Source organism: Dryobates pubescens, chromosome 9, assembly GCF_014839835.1.
Source record: "Dryobates pubescens isolate bDryPub1 chromosome 9, bDryPub1.pri, whole genome shotgun sequence".
Classification (NCBI taxonomy): Eukaryota; Metazoa; Chordata; class Aves; order Piciformes; family Picidae; genus Dryobates; species Dryobates pubescens.
This window is the reverse complement of record NC_071620.1, coordinates 34,330,335-34,346,279: the sequence shown is the minus strand read 5'-3', so window position 1 is coordinate 34,346,279 and position 15,945 is coordinate 34,330,335. Positions and strand designations below refer to the sequence as shown.

The 15,945-nt window shown below is 44.7% G+C and overlaps 1 protein-coding gene across 1 annotated transcript in view; it reads right to left on the bottom strand.

Annotated features, from left to right (window-relative positions):
- Positions 1 to 15,348, bottom strand: part of GMPR (guanosine monophosphate reductase) — a 43,131-nt gene extending 27,783 nt beyond the window's left edge. Inside the window, exons 1-5 of the mRNA XM_009898095.2 lie at positions 15,059 to 15,348; positions 10,126 to 10,245; positions 9,385 to 9,468; positions 7,545 to 7,718; positions 951 to 1,032 (exon numbers count right to left, since the gene is read on the bottom strand). Coding sequence (XP_009896397.1) covers positions 951 to 1,032; positions 7,545 to 7,718; positions 9,385 to 9,468; positions 10,126 to 10,245; positions 15,059 to 15,145 — 547 coding nt within the window. The 5' untranslated portion in view covers positions 15,146 to 15,348. The remainder of the gene's footprint in view (positions 1 to 950; positions 1,033 to 7,544; positions 7,719 to 9,384; positions 9,469 to 10,125; positions 10,246 to 15,058) is intronic.
- Positions 15,349 to 15,945: the final 597 nt, after the last annotated feature.

Genomic DNA, 15,945 nt, shown 5'->3' with positions numbered 1-15,945 from the left:
CTGAATTTGCTTGTAACAATTTCACCACAACATTGCTGGTTTTTATGCTTCATGTATATTGCAGTATTTATTGTTATTTGCTGTCCTCCTGGGCATAACTAAATCATTTGCTCTGCTCAAATTATCCACTCATTGACCAGAACTATTTGGTATTGTAGAGTAAATGTGACTGATTACAGCTACACTGTCAGTGCACTTCCGTTATCCACTTTAAATCTAACCCATGTGTGATGATCCCAGATGCAGTCTAAGAAGAAAATCTGACATGAAGGATCACATGAAGAAATGCACAAGGGAAGAAAAAAAATGAAGGTAATATGGTAGAATATGGCAGAAAACATTATTAGGGAAGTAGCAAAAAAACTCTAAGTTTAAGGTCTTCCCAATTATCCATGGGATTGTTACAGTAACAGGTAACACAGAAGTGCATTAATGTAAGTTTTGTCTCCCAAGCAATAGTAACAATTAGAGGCAATTACTATCCATACTTCACACTCAATGCTATTTCATCTTTGAAGATTTGACAAAATAGGCAACCTCAGCTTAAGAGAACACAATCACAAAGCTACTCAGAAACCTTGATAGAAGTGGATACCTGAAGACAGTATCATGTGAGCTTTAGTTGGCATGATTCAGCTGTTTTGCAACAGGATAGGAAAAGCGTCCCTAAACACAACACATATTAGCAGTGATAATGTCAGCAACTAAATGTGTCCAATAATAGGCATCTTCGCTGCCAGAAGATGCAATAGGTATGCTTTGCAGTATGAAACACTAGCACCCTGGCCTTGGAGTTCTTAAATATGCTCTGTGCAAGGGCATTGTTACTTTATTAACCTTTGTGGCTCTAAGCATCCCAATGGACAGGCAAACAGCATAATACACTGGTTTCATGTGAGCAACTCTTCCACCACCATTACCTTAAGTCACCTTGATTAGATTTGACTTACCTGGTCCAATACCCACTTTAATAATATCTGCTCCGGAAAGAATAAGTTCTTCTACCATCTCTCCTGTCACCACATTGCCTGCCTAGACAGAAGGAACAGCATCTCATATATGGGGGATTTCAAGGCTACTGCAGTAAAGGCTAAGAACAACAATACAGAGTCTTAGCCCAAGTTTTCATGAGTTGAACTATATAGATTTAGGAAGAATATAGTTCACTGTATTGTTCATTGGGCATGTCACAGAGATTAAACAAATCACACAGGTACATTCTCAAGTCAAAAAATGTCATGATTGGTCCAGCAGACCCTAATCCTCAAGATCCCATTAGGATAGCAGCTTCATTTTCCATCCTCCTAATCCTCACCCAGATGCTCCCAACCACATCATCTGCAACTGCAACAATTTAAGCCCTGCCATTCTTCACCCAGCACACTGCGGACTGCTCATCTCACAGCTGGACAACTTGTCCAGAAGGAAGCTGTGAGGCACAGTATCAAAAGGCTTACTAAAATCCAGAAACACTGCATCCACCACTTCATCCATTAGGCCTGGTGATCTTATCACAGGTTATTAAACTAAATAGGACTTTCCTTTCATGAACCCATGTTGATCATGCCTGCACACTGCACTGTTCTTTAAATGCCTTTCAACAGCACTCACCATGATCTTCTCCATAATTTCTCCTGCTACTGAGGTTAGACTAACAGGTCTCTAGTTTCCCAGGTCTTTACTCACATTCTTCTTATAAACTCAACTAACGTTGGATAGCCTTCTGTCAGCAGGGACCTCTCTCCCTTTGGCTGGTGATGGAGAGGGGTCCTGCTGTACCATCTGCTAGCTCTGTCAGTACTCTGGATCTCATCAGACCCATTGTTCTACTGGATATTTGAAAACTAAGTATGGTTTGCATTTCAGCTCTGTCACTTGTTTCATGTCTACAGCATGCTCCTAACTAAGAAAAAAATGCATACAATAAACCTGCATGAACCACAAGTCATTACCTGCATCATCCATTATGCACTTGTCCTGATAGGGTATTAATTTGTGGACACCTGAATTTAGGATCCAGAGAGGTTCATAAAACCTCTTATGTGTGATATTCCCAGATTTAGCAAGTGTTTGTGGCAGTGCTGATATGGGCAAAGCAGGAAGCAAATCCTTAAATCCTTACTTAATCTTTTCTTATTTTCTATTGAAACAAAACTCTTGCTGAAGGTAACAGCTACCAAGGGAATGAATGCTGGGCAGGCCTTATTCTCCACTTACTGATTTTTGCCTCCTATTTTACCATTTATTTATTTTTAATGAATTTTACTTCCCCCTTTCATCAGCCTGAAATAGCTGACAAGCCACCACCTGAGGCACTTACGAAACAATGATACTGTAAGGCAGCAATTTGTGGTCTGTGACAGAGCACTGCTTACTTTTGCTCAACACTGCTGATATTGATTAAAAAGAAAATAAACCAGAACAAACCAGAAAAGTCAGGAAATAAAGAATATAGAATAGGCACAGCGTTTCCAGCTTAATCGTGCTTCCTTTCTGCCTCAGTGATAATCTGTTACACTAAGTGCTGCGCACTCCACAGTAAGGTGCGGCAGAGAGCACACTGCTTACATTACAGAAGCAGCTGACATTTGGAAGGCAGATGACTACCTGCACAGTATGACACGCAGCACATTACAACTTGGTAAAATACCGCAGTACCTGCAGGAACAAATGGGTATTAAAGCCAGTGGTTCCATGAGATTGGAGCTGAAGTCTGTATTTAAGTTAAACAGCAGTGTCGTCTTATTAGCAGAGCATAGCAGGTTGTCAAACTGTCTTTTCAGAAATGCTAACCAGACGTTTAATGCTAAGTTACTACCAGAGAATGCTGGAACTGCATATGTTGATTCAAAATGCTCATCCTAGCAGGGAAAAGCACGTTATGTCCCCAGCATACATTTTTTTCCTGGAATGCATGTACACACATCATTGGTTTCTGTCTTTCTCAATCTACAGATCCTTAACGAGTTTTCAGGGAAGACATGCAGCTCTACATAGCAGGCTTCAACCTGCTGATGACAGGCCGCCTTCTTTTAGGTAATCGTTTGCAGACCTCATGAGAGCACAGAAACACAAGAGGCACAGCTAACTGCATGTGAAGAGACCTTAGTTTCACAGCTGAAGAGCAGGGAAAGCTGTTTTCTCACATCCAGCTGAACTCTGCTTCCACAGAAACAAATGCTTGCTTTACCACTGATGTCAGTGTGACAGCTGAAGAGAGACAAAAGGGCTTTTGAAAGCCCCACCTGTAAGGTAAAGCCAGAATACTTCAACTATAAAAAAAAAAATGTGAAAAGGTGAATATAGAAAGTCTGAGACTACAGAGATGAAACCCCCTTAAAATTAACTCAGAATATAAAATGGAACTTGTACTAAGAAGCCACTACTGACAATAAATTTTGATGTGCATTTGGGCAAGCAGTCAGGGTCCACAGAAATTGGTGGATGTACTCTATTAGTGAAAACTATGTTCATGTGAATAACAAGCCATGTACTAATGCATTTATAGAGCTGGCTTTCTTGAAAGAGGTGTAGCCTGGTAATTACGTTACTGCTAACCTAACTGTGACTCCTGGCAGTAAAATAACAGCATCAGTAATGCTTTCAGTGTGGTCAGTTATTAGGGGCTACAACAATATTACCCAGGCCTTACACATTCAGGGCAACACTCAGCTGTACCATCACTCTGTGTGAGGTTTCAAGTAAGCATTACCCTGGCTCATTCCAGCAGTATCGAGGCTGACTGAACTGTGGGTCAGTCCTGAGGGAAATCCTGGCCTCAGAAAAGTCAAAGGGAGTTTCACTACTGACTTTAATGGGATCAAGATTTCACCTAACAGGATTATAAAGGCTACAGCTTCTCAGACAGAGATACAAAATCAGTGAACACAGTAGGGCAGTGCCTCTGAATTTCAGTCAGGCATTTGATACTGTGCCTCATAAAAGCCTGCTATAAATATCAACTCACACTAAGACAGGAACACTGCCGCCCTGATTGAAAGCTGCTGGCAAATGGCAATGGATCAAGCTGAGGAGAAGTGTCTGTGACAACAGTTCTCAAACTTTCTTCATGTATCCTATGAGGAAAGCACAGTCTGTGCCTCCACACTATCAGGATCACTGCCAGAGGACACTTCCCACCCACCAAAGCAAGGGGTGCTTTACCATAAGATGGAGGGATGATGGCCTTTGCAAGGCTGAGCCATACCAGGTGGGTGTTTGCACTCTACTGTGGCTGACCCAAGACAGCCTTGGCAGTATCACTGTACCCTACCCTAGTATCCCCCCTGCTCTCTGCTCTGAGACCCCCCACCATGCTGGACATGACTGGACTGGACTGACTCTTGCTGTGTGTTACAGAGAGAAACTGAGATCAGTCTGCATGTCATTCTTTGAATGAATTCTCCCTCTACTAAAGCCCTGATAAGTTCTGCTGCTGACTTAAAGTGGAGCAATAGTTTCTGGCCCATGCTGTTTACTTATGTTCCTGCTTTATGATTCCACTTGCTTCCCTTTCTGGCCCACATCTTGTGGGTGCTACAGCATCCGCAAGTGTGTTCCTGCTTTTCACTCCTGCCACACTCCTTGTTCCTGTCCCTAGGGTTTCTTCTGTGTAGTGAACAGAGAACACATTGAAAAGAAAACTTTGCAACAAAAACTTGGAAAAGCTTGCTGGCAAAGATAACTGAGCTTGCTAAACAGACTTCCGGTAACAGAGAGGAACCATAATGTCTACAGTTACACTAACAAATAAGGACTACGCTTACTGCAATATACAGGCTTGGACCCTCAATTGTGAATGTCAGCTGAAGTTTTGCTTTAGACTTCAGCAGGCAGGCAAAACCCAAGCACACGATGTTGTGCCACAGTATAACACCCCACTGGACCATTACTCTTGATTCTGGGAGGCAGTGCTGTGTTTGTAAAAGGCTTGAATAATGTTCTCCCTCCATCCTCAATGTAAGGCAAGTCATGTTGTGCCTTTGTGCTCCTGTTTGTCCACCCTATCCTTCGTGTGCCAAAAGACTGATCTTCTTTGTAAATTACTATGAAAGGTGAGTGAAAACAGCTTGTCAGAGTCAGGCAGAACAATACAAGGTAACATGATTATAAGAGAAAGTATTTAAAAAGGCAAAACCATGCATTTGAAAGGTCATCACATAAGAGACATCCTCCATCTGCACTGGAGTATCAGCCACAAAGTGTACTACGTTAAGCACAGTTGCTTTGTACATCACCTTTCAGCCTCAGAGCTGAACCCATTCCATGGCCCCTGAGGACACACATTCCTTGTGCCCTGGGGTTAGGTTACTGTTATGTACTGCTCTGCAGCTGACTGTGGAATGAATCGTCATGCTGAGGAAAGCAAACAAGGCAGCCTGCAAGGTCCTGGAGATCCCTTTCAGCTATGAGAAAGCTTCTTTATTTTTGTACCTTCTCTTTAACTGCTAACCCTTTTGTTTGAAAGCTACAACAGCAGAGCTACAGGAGGCATAGCAGAGAGACATCAAAGAAGACAGAACAAGTAGCAGCAGGACATGTCTTCCAGAGTATCATAAAAAGGAGCCTGCATTTAAGCCAGGAATAGCTGCAAAATGCCATCTTGGCACAGAGTGTAAAGTAAATTCATTTGGAAGCGGGGTAGAAGTGTGTGTCTCTTGTTCAGAGAATTTCAGGGACTGCAGAGACTCTAGAAAACAGAAGCTTTTTGAACACCCCAAGTTTGTTAGCAAGCTTTTAGGAATGTAAATTATCCACATGCAGGAGATTAAAACCATGAGCCATAGTAAGCCGCCTTCACAGAAAGGAGCTAGTCAGAAAAGGCAGCTGAACAGGTCAGGGCTGTGTGTATGTTCAAGCAGGTGGTACTGTCAGAACAATGGGACTTGGACTAACAATAACCTTCGTCACAGAAGCAGAGAAACTAAGCAGGTAGCTTAACAGATTTGGGAAGTAGATGGGACTGGCTCCAGAACTCAAGACTGAAATCTGGGCTTAATATGTGACTTTGACATTGACCTGTGCTTTCTGAGCAATTCATCTTGGTTGTTTTCCCTCCTCAGTCAGCAAAGTCAGCAGTCTGTGGGGAGGTGGAGGAGCAGAGGACACGATTTCCTTTCCACTTTTGATACAGAATTTTTTTTTAACTGCATGCTTTAAGGTCCCTCCCACAACTCTTCAAGCCAAAGACACTGGAGTAATCATATTACTAAGGGCAATACTTCAGATTCAAACTAAGAAAAAAATCCTTCCCTCACTGCAGTGAAAAAGGAGCAAGAAGCTCAGAAAGACCACATCTATTACTTCATGGTTCCAAAAGCTTTCTCCAAAGCCATGGGAAGTATGGCCATACTACAAAGGTTCCTAAGGTCTGCTAGCAGCTGAGAAAGGACATCTATTTATATTAGCCTATGGGAATCTGGAACCCCTAAGGCTTAATTCCACTTTCCAACGCCACCATAATTCAGAGGCAAGAACACCACCTTTCTCCAATATGGAAGGAAAGAAAATAGTCTCCCCTGAGTGGCTTGACCATGCAGTTCACTACTGAACCAAGCCAGTGTGTATTTATGACCATTCCTACTCCACGTTTACTTTGCAGGTGTGAAGCTTTGTGTCTGGCATGAGAAAGTGAGAAAGTGTTGCCTAAACATGATTTTTTGCTACACTGGCTGGAAGAAAAGCTGGTAGCCTCATTAAGAATCTGCTGCTTGTTTGTCAATTTCTGCTATTATCAGGGAAACAAATTCAGACCCACTTCTTCAAGGGCCCTGGGAAACACACAGGAGTAGGGGCTCTGTTGCAAGGAGTCCTACGTCAATGCAAACACCCTGCTCTTAGTGCAAAAGGGCTAGAGGAATAATGGCATTACTGCACTGAGAAGGGATATCACCATCACAGAAAGGACATAAAAAGCACCAGCACTGACTGTTTGCTCCCTAATGACCCTGTTCATTACACAACACTCTATGATACTTATCATAGGCAAACATTAGTCTATGTTTAGTTGTCTTCACAGTGATCTAATGGATGAAAACAGTTATTGGCCTCAACTAGCCCAAAACATCAGTGCATTCTCACAGCAAACCTCGCCTTGGAATCACCCAAATACACCTACACACTTTATGCTTAGAGGTCACACCTGGTGTGGCAAGAAGGATGTGAGTAGGAAAAGCATTTGATCCACTCAGCCTGTCCTGCCAACATCAAACTGCTCTATCAGAGCACACACTGAATAGTCCCACAGAAATTATCAGCAATGGAAGACTGACAAAGCCAACATGCTATTAAACAATTGTCATATGGCTCAGAGTCAACATCTTGCTGAGTTGAAAGGGTAGGTGAATAAAGCTGCCCTCTGTATTCCCAAAAGGGTACCCGTCCACTTGTGTGTGTCTGGAAGACAAGAGGTTTGAGTCATACTTTTTCTTTCGGTCTTCCTTTTCTAAAATTGATGGAGCTACCACAGAGCTTCTGATGCCTACCAGCTAAACTCTGGGCCCTGTTCCTGTACAGAACCCCCTCCATCCTGTCTACACACTTACCATAATGGTGTGATGTGGGAACAGGGCACGGACAGACTTCACAAACTTCACGAAGTGCTCAGAATAGCCGTTTGCCACATCCAGGCAGATGTACCTGATGGATGGAATGGCCTCCAGAATACTTGTCAACTTGTCCAAATCATCTTTTCCACTACCTGAGCTTGCTGCTACATGCTAGAAAGACAGGGAGAACAAAAGGGAGTAGCAGTTTGTGAAAACTGGGATAAACACCCACCTTGTGTGTCTTTTTCTGTATAGCTTTGAGAGGACTTGTACTGAAAACCAAAGAAAATCATACTACTTAACATGAAATAAATACCTTCCTGGGAACATCAGTGTTACTTTTGTTTTGTTGAAAGGCTTTAAAACAAAGCAAAATTATCATTTTATCAGCTCTTCATTCACAAGTGGATTCTCACAGACAAATATAATCATCACCTGAGATGGCTGACAGCTCAGCCATATTCATATTAACACAAATGAAAGAGAAGCCCTAACTTGGCATATTTCCAGGAAGGCAGAGTGGCAAAATTTGGGGCACTGTCAGAGAGTGGGATCTGGGCCTTTAAGTTCAACAGATACTACTGTGATCTACAGAATCACAGAATAGTTGAGTTTGAAAGGGACCTCTGGAGACTGTATAGTAGAACCCTCTCATCAAGCAGGGTCAGCTACCATTCAAAACAAGCAGATTGCTTCCTCCTTTATCCTCCTTAAGTTCTTTCCAACAGAAAAATAGTTTCCACAGCTGCTGGCCCACAAAACCCCTGCAGAGATCCAGGGTCACAGAACAAGTCAGTATTTAATCACTAGGAGATCCTACTCCAGTGGTTATGAACCACAAATAGACCTTCTAAGTGCCCAAGCGTCCAGAGACAAGATATTCCTGGGACCACTTTCTACCCTACAGTGGCATCTTAGCAATCCTGATGATCCTATGTGATAGGCTGCTTTCAGACAATCCTGTAATTAATAGACTTTATAATGTAATTCTAAAATGTGCCACAGGTAAACATGCAGTACAGCTTTGTGGTATTCTTTTCTGTACAAAAAAGGTTTCAACACTGTACAGAACTCCAAGGAGGAGGGGAGACAGCCAGGCATGCTCTTACACCACCTTTTCTAATAGCAGGGGCCTGTCAGAAGGACACAGAAGAAATCAGGATATGAAAAAGTCAGTATTTAAGTCAGTGTTTGAATTTAGTAAATGGTGTTTCTCTGTAATGGCTCAGGCTAGGACCCTGTGAACAAGTGGGGCAGCACAGCTAGTAGTTACACAGTGTGAGCGCTAATGCAAGGATGTAAATGGAGGACAGATATGCTCTGATAACTTTCAGTGCTCATCCCTGCTTGGGCCCAGAACCTGGGCCCCTCCAGCCTGAAAGCTCTGCATCCACCTTCACACTGAATAGCAAAGACTCTGCCTAGCATGAGGACATACAGGGCCAGCTTGAGGGTGGGTTACTCAAAGCTATTTGCATTTGTGGTCTTGGGCTTCTCTCTCACCAGGACTACCACAGCTTCTGACAGCAACAGAGGCAGAGCAGTTACAGCTATGACCAAGTATTTCCTTCTTATTTGTTCAGGACATTTCTCTGTTTCAACTCCAGGCAAACACAAACTTTGCTTTTTTGCATCTTAATATAAGCACTTTCATAATGGACTCACATAGCTATTCTTTTTAAACCAGGACAAACCACTTCCCTTGATGCATTTAAGAACAACAAATATCTTCGATCCCCAAAAACCTCACTTGACAACAGTATTCACAAGAGACTCCAGTGTATATGAGCTCAGATCAAAGCAACAAGCCATAATAATTTACAGTATGAAAATGTACCTCAAGGCATTCTGGGTGATTGGCAGCAAACAGTTTCCATTCTTCCAGAGAATAATGCTTGTGAATTGCAGTGAACATTGCATGCTAGCGAAAACAAGGAAACTGATATTAATGTCCAAGTTAGTAATCTTTCCCTCAGCTGTGGAGTAACAAGATACTAGAAATTCCCATTTTAAGCATAGCCTTGTCCTGTTTGAAAGAAAACAGTAATTAACAGACCAGGCAACTCCAAACGGTTTGCCAAAGTAGCACACTTATCCAACCTCTGGAGATCAGGTTTCTGATGTGTTTCCTGAAGTTACAGTCAATATTCTGAACGTCCTTAAGTACTGAAGGTGAGCCTTGAGGCCAGAGGCTAATTAACTAGTGACTGCTGGCTGCTGCAGGTTTATCCGGTAATCGACACTTTCAAAACTGTTGTAAGCTACTAATTTTTTTCTGGAAGGGAGCACAATAAAGACCTCACAAACTGAGCTCTAGAAGCTTCATCTGAATATCTGAGCTACATCGAAGCTGGAAGCTTCCCGGTAAGTGTCTCCATCTTGTATGTGGAGCCCTGTCTCTGGTAGCTGTATTGCTGCACAAGCACAGCTGCTTTGCACTGAAACCACACCTTCTTGCTCTGGATCTTTTAACTCATGCCCCCCTGTTCTCCACCGAACACAGCTACAAATTAGAAAAGGCTGCTTACTGTCACCCAGTGGCTTCCCAGTTGTTGCAGTAATGAGAATCCAGACTTACTTTTGCCATAACCACAGCCATTTCAAATGTCCCCACAGTGTCCATGTTTGCCACTATAATGGGAATTCCTGTGTATGTCTGCTTGGAGTTGCGGAAGGTGAAGGTGCGCGTGAGGTCAACCTGCAACAAATAGGGACACATTCCTTTAAGTAACTGATTGCAATCTAACAAGTCATGCCACTGACTTCAGATACAGCAGGCTTGTACACTGCTTCTTAATCTTCCTCTTTTCATTCCACTATTACCTCACTTAATTGTGTTACAACTTCTGCCTTCCAAATAAAAAAGAAAATCTGAAAGTAAAACAATGTTTTCTGTGTTGCAGAATGCTCCTGCTGAAGGAATAGAGAAAAATTTATTTAGTTTTTAATTAACAGGTCAGAAGGGGCTGGAGAGGTAAGGGGGGGCAATGAGGACTGTGGATTGTTTTATACAGAAGTAATCCTCAGTTGTTCTTTGGCTGCCTGAGAAACCCAAGCTGATATCCTAACCCCACGGAATTCAGAACTGGAGCTCAGTCTGCAGAGCACAGGGGGCTTTGTCCCAGTCTTTACTGTAAATGAGAATACAATAAAGCAAGTTCTTAGCACACTTGCCAAACAATATGAACAATCATACCTTAGCTTATTAAACCACAAGGCTGCTAGTTTCCAAGCTCATGTCTCTACTACTGCATCAGCCTTCACCTTCAAAGTAATTTCTCCTCCAGTATCCTCAAATGATCATGGTAACAACAGTCATTTTGTTCCTTGCATTTGCAAGAGGTAGTATCATATTTAGATTGGTTCCTACTGGTCTACTTAGCATCTTACAATAGAGAAATAAGAGAAAACAACTCTTAAGAAATGCACAACTCTTAAGGTAATAGGTTAGTCTTTTTAGTAACAGTGAAAATTAAGGATCTTTTATAGCTTTTTCCTTCTTACTTCAGCTTTAATCCAGGAACATTCAGAGACCTGAAATGAACTGAAACCCATCAACAGAAAGGAGGCCATATAAAAAGATACAGGACTTCAATAATTTAACAGATTGTGAGCACTGTAGCAGGCTACATTCTAATTGATTATTATGATGGAGGGTTTATTACCTGTATAAGAGAAAGAACTTAGTGCCTCGATGTGTTGTAAAAGAGCTCCTTGTTTTGTGTTAAGTTCATAATGGAAGGTTCACTTAGGTGAGCAAGCTAAGATACATCTTTAATGGAGACTTACCCCTCTTCCCATTTATTATCAGAGAAGCCCAATTCTCCACCCACCACTGATGACATAGCATTCTTACGGGAATTTCTGCTGCAGCCAACACACAAGAAATGATTCTTACCTCCACTTACCATAGATTCTCATGTGTGACTTCTAGCCAGATGCACCTCATGCAATTATGTACACAACTGGCAACTCCATAACAGCAGGCATTTATGAGGGATAATTGTGAGGCTTTCCCTAATGAGGCTTTTGTTTGGTAAGAACACTGGGTTGGAGATGTTTATGTGATGCTCTCCAAAGAGCCAATACAATGTCTGGGAAGGGAACATAAGAATGAGGCAGGTCTTGAAAGCGTCTTTCCCTAGCCTACCTTCCCAGGTTGCAAGAAGTTTCTATTTAGAGACCTTAAAAGACAAAGGTCTCCTCCAATCTATTGTGCTGAACAGCCATTCACAAAGAATCTACCTTGCAGTTTTTTCAGTCCCTCACATCTTTAGTCTCTCCAATATCCCATAGCAATAAATTCCACAGATGAATTATATACTGTATAAAAACTATGACCTTTGCCTGACAATAACATTCAGTGCTCCCTACTTCTTGTTTTGTGAGAGACAATCAACAGACACTTATCAGTTTCACCTTTTCCATTTCAGTCCTCACTTCACAGACTTCTAGCATGTCCACCACAGCTGCTGCTTCTCCATACTGAAAGGTCCCAGTATGTTTACTTTCTCCCTCATGTGGAAACCAGTAAATACTGCTGATCATCCCAGCTGCCATTTTCTCTACCTAATTTAGCACATTTTGCTGTTCTCTTGGAGGGATCACCAGAACTGTGTACTCAAGGTGAACACAGCAAGGAACATCACAAAGCTAACTGATTTTCCCTAGTTCTTCTAGTAAGATTCAGGATCATCTCTGTCTCTTTCCTGAGTGGTAACAGCTAATCTATAGCTTAAAAGCTCCCTGGACTTACCCGAGTTTACAAATTTTAATTAATGACTAGACTTCCCACAGAACACTTGCCTGCAGAAGCAAGTCTAGCAAAGGCACAAATAGCAGGCTACTGAGACCCCACAGATAGACAATGCTGCTCCCACTCCAATCATTGCATGAATCACTTTTGAATTCAAGCTTCAAATTTTCTGGTATCTTTTCAAAAAGAGAAAGCAATCACGGGAAGTAAGGCAGCATAAGGAATCAAAACCAAGGACCAACACAGCAAACATACAAGAAGGGCTGCAGACACCCCAAACTGCCTCTCTAAGAAGCTGACTTAATCCTAGTTACTGCACAAAAAGCTATCCTTGCACAAAACAAGGCATTCACAGCAGAGAAGCAGACACTTGCTGATATAAGCTTCAAAGCTGCAGCTTGCTGGGTAACAGGCACTGTAGTATGTTGCCTCTGCTCCTCTGCCAGAACTACTTATTTATATTCTTGTTTTGAAGCAGACTGAGGCTGTCCATTTCAGATCTGGCTCTCACAGAAACTGTTTATTCCTGTTGCTACAGCCTCAGTGATGGTGTCCAATTTCTTAACCTTCATCGGCTTTCACTGACCTCCCCCCCCCCCAAATGCACTTTTTCTCATGTGAAATGTTTTTAACAGTTCATCATAGCCACCCGCTACAACCCTGCCCTATCAGCTCATGTTCCTCCTATCACTTTCCCTTCCCAGCAGGCCTTTTTTCCACAGCCTGCACACAGCTAAATATATGCAACACTGCATTTGAAGGAGCCATGTGTCATTTGGTGGAGCACAGCTCCACCAGTTTGCCAGGCCACCACAGTGAATTTTAAAAAGCGATCACAATTCCCCAAGCAAATGGCTGGAAAAGTCCTGTGAGCCTTGCAGGCAATAACTTCACACAATCATAGATTCACAGAATTGGCTTGGTTGTAAAAGACCTTTAAGATCATCAAGTTCAACCATCATTTAACTACCAAGTCTGGTGCTAAACCACCACCACATCTATGAGTCCTTTAAACACCTCCAGAGATCTAACCACCTCCCTGGGGAGCCTATTCCAGTGTTTGATAACTCTTTCAGTGAAGAAGTTTCTTCTAATATTCAGTGCAAACCTCCCCTGATGCAACCTGAGGCCATTACCTCTCATTTTATCACCTGTTACTAGAGAGACCAACTCCTACCTCACTACAACCTCCTTTCAGGGAGTTGTAGAGACCAAGGTGGTCTCCTTTGAGGCTCCTTTCCTCCAGACTAAACAATCCCAGTTCCCCCAGCCACTCCTCAGACCTGTTCTCCAGACCCTTCATCAGCTTCCCTGCCCTTCTCAAGATCTGCTCCAGCACCTTAGTGTCTGTCTTCTTGTGAGGGCCCCATAACTGAACACAATATTCAGGGTGTGGCCTCATCAGCACCAAGTACAGAGAGAAATAATGAGGAGTTACTCAATCAGGACACAGTTTTTTGTAAATGAGAAATTCCTAGCCTAAGATTACCTTTCTACTGAGAGGGCCTCTGCAACCTTACACCTTCATAATGGCAAAAACATTTTGCTTAACTGTTGCCCTCAAAATCCCTGGCCATAGGCCTGTAATAAACATGGGCACTCTGCTTCCCTTTCCAGTCTTGTCTTTCTACCTCACTTGATTCATCTTGGTCTCCCCCTCTTACAGCTCTGCTTCTCCTGGAGGAAAGTTTAATCTGCTTTCCATCCCCCAACAAAAGGTAATTCCTTCATTAGTCAAACTAAATCCTTGGTTAACCTTGAGGTTACATGAGGTAAACAAGAAGGCAGTGAGGCAGCCATTTTATTGTTGGTTGGTGGGGTTTTTTTTCGGTAGAGGCAACCCCCATGGGATTTCACGGGGTCTTGATCTCTCCTGAGAAATAAGTACAGCAATATCCTGGCTAGTAGTGGCCCAGAGCCAGCAGGGACGAAGAGCCTCAGGCAGGATTGCCTGAGGACTACGGTTGGGCTTTTACCGCTTAGGTCCCTAAGCAACGGGAGGCAGGTCGCGGCGGGGTTACCGTAAGTGAAACTGCCATGAACCCGACCGCCCCAGCCGGGATCCCAGCCCGGGGCGTTCTGTGCCGTGGGAAGCACTCCACAGCATCTTCAGTTTTTGTTTTTTTTTTTTTTTTAAGTACTATTATTTTTCACGACGAGAACGTTGGTTAGTCTGTAAAAGCACTGCCCACAGTCCCCGAAGCTGAAGTAAAAGATGCCAGCCGGCCCGCACCCACCAGCGTTCTGCCGGACCGAGCTGCGGAGCGCGTAAGCAGGCACCCCCCCACCGCAGCACCGGAGAGCGCGGTCTGTTCATCGCTGCCCTCACGGAAACCGGAGGCCGCCACCCCCCAACTTTGAGCCACTGAAATCCGCAAAGGCACCTGTTAGGAGCAAAAAATCCTCCTTACAACACCCCCCCAACCCCCCCCATCCCTTTTTTTTTGGCAAAGGAGCGGGAGAGGACAGCGCAGCACCGGTTTGCGGCACCCGCCGCCTCTTGCTCAGCCGGGTTTCGCCTCTCCAAGGCGGGGGGGCTTGGGGGGTGGGCACGCCGCAGGCTCCGTAACCCCAGCCCCATCCTCCCCTCCTCCGCGGAGCAGCGGCATCTGTCCCGCCACGTAAGAGCGTTTCGATCGGGGAGGGCATTGTTACGTTAGACTGAGGAATAAAAATAAAGCAGGGAGGGAAGGAGGGTTAAGGAAGTCAGGCGCTGAGAGCGGAGAAAAAGCATGCTGGGTTTAAGTGCCCCCACCTCTGATCTGCTTTTGAGGCTGCTTCTTTTAGGTCTGAGAAGGACATCTTTAAAGTCCAGTTTGAGGTCTGCATCTACCCGGGGCATCTTGCTGAGGTGCGGGGACCGGGACTCTCCTGGCGGCAGCAGTGGTGGCCCCGCTGCTCTCGCTCCGCTCCACTGCACCGCGCCGCCTGCAGAGCCGCGCCGGCCAAAGCCCGCGGGCCGCGCACAGAGCGTATTTATAGGGCACGGGGATCGCGACGCCGCGGCCCGTGCCCCATCGCTTTATTAGGAGAGGGTTGTGTTTAGCTGAGTGGCCGGTCCTCACCTACCCCTTCTGCCGCCGCAGCCACCCCTGCTTCTCCATCGGCCTGGCCGTTCTGTGTGGCTGAGGGGAAGAGGGAGAATGAGACGCGGCGCCCGCCGGTGCGGGGCGAGGCGCGGCGCGGGCCCGGCCACCGCTGGCGGCATAGCGGCATTAAGGGCAAAGCAAGGGCAGAGGAAATGGCGCCTCCATGTGAGCGAGCGGGCGGCTGCCGGGCCCGCCGCCGCCGCGCGAGCTTGGCGCTGTCGGGTAGCTGCTGCGGGGTTGAGCTGACATGTTCCTTGTCCCTCTCTCGCTTCCCGCTTCCTCCACCACCGGCAACGGTTGTGACCCGCGGGGACAGCCCTGCGGCGACCGCACCGGCAGCGGCTGGAGACGCTCCCCAGCGTTTTTCAGGCCGCTGAGGCACGGTCCAAACCTTTGTGTCTCTAACCCTATAAAAGGCCCTGCTTTGGTCTCTGTGGGCTGGGGTGGGAATAAGACTTTACGAGGTGCTGAGCCCACACCTGCCCCCCTCCTTGCCAATTGTCCGTTGTTAAAACCAAAAGTTGACCAGCTCCGTGAATCCTCCTAGCTGGTT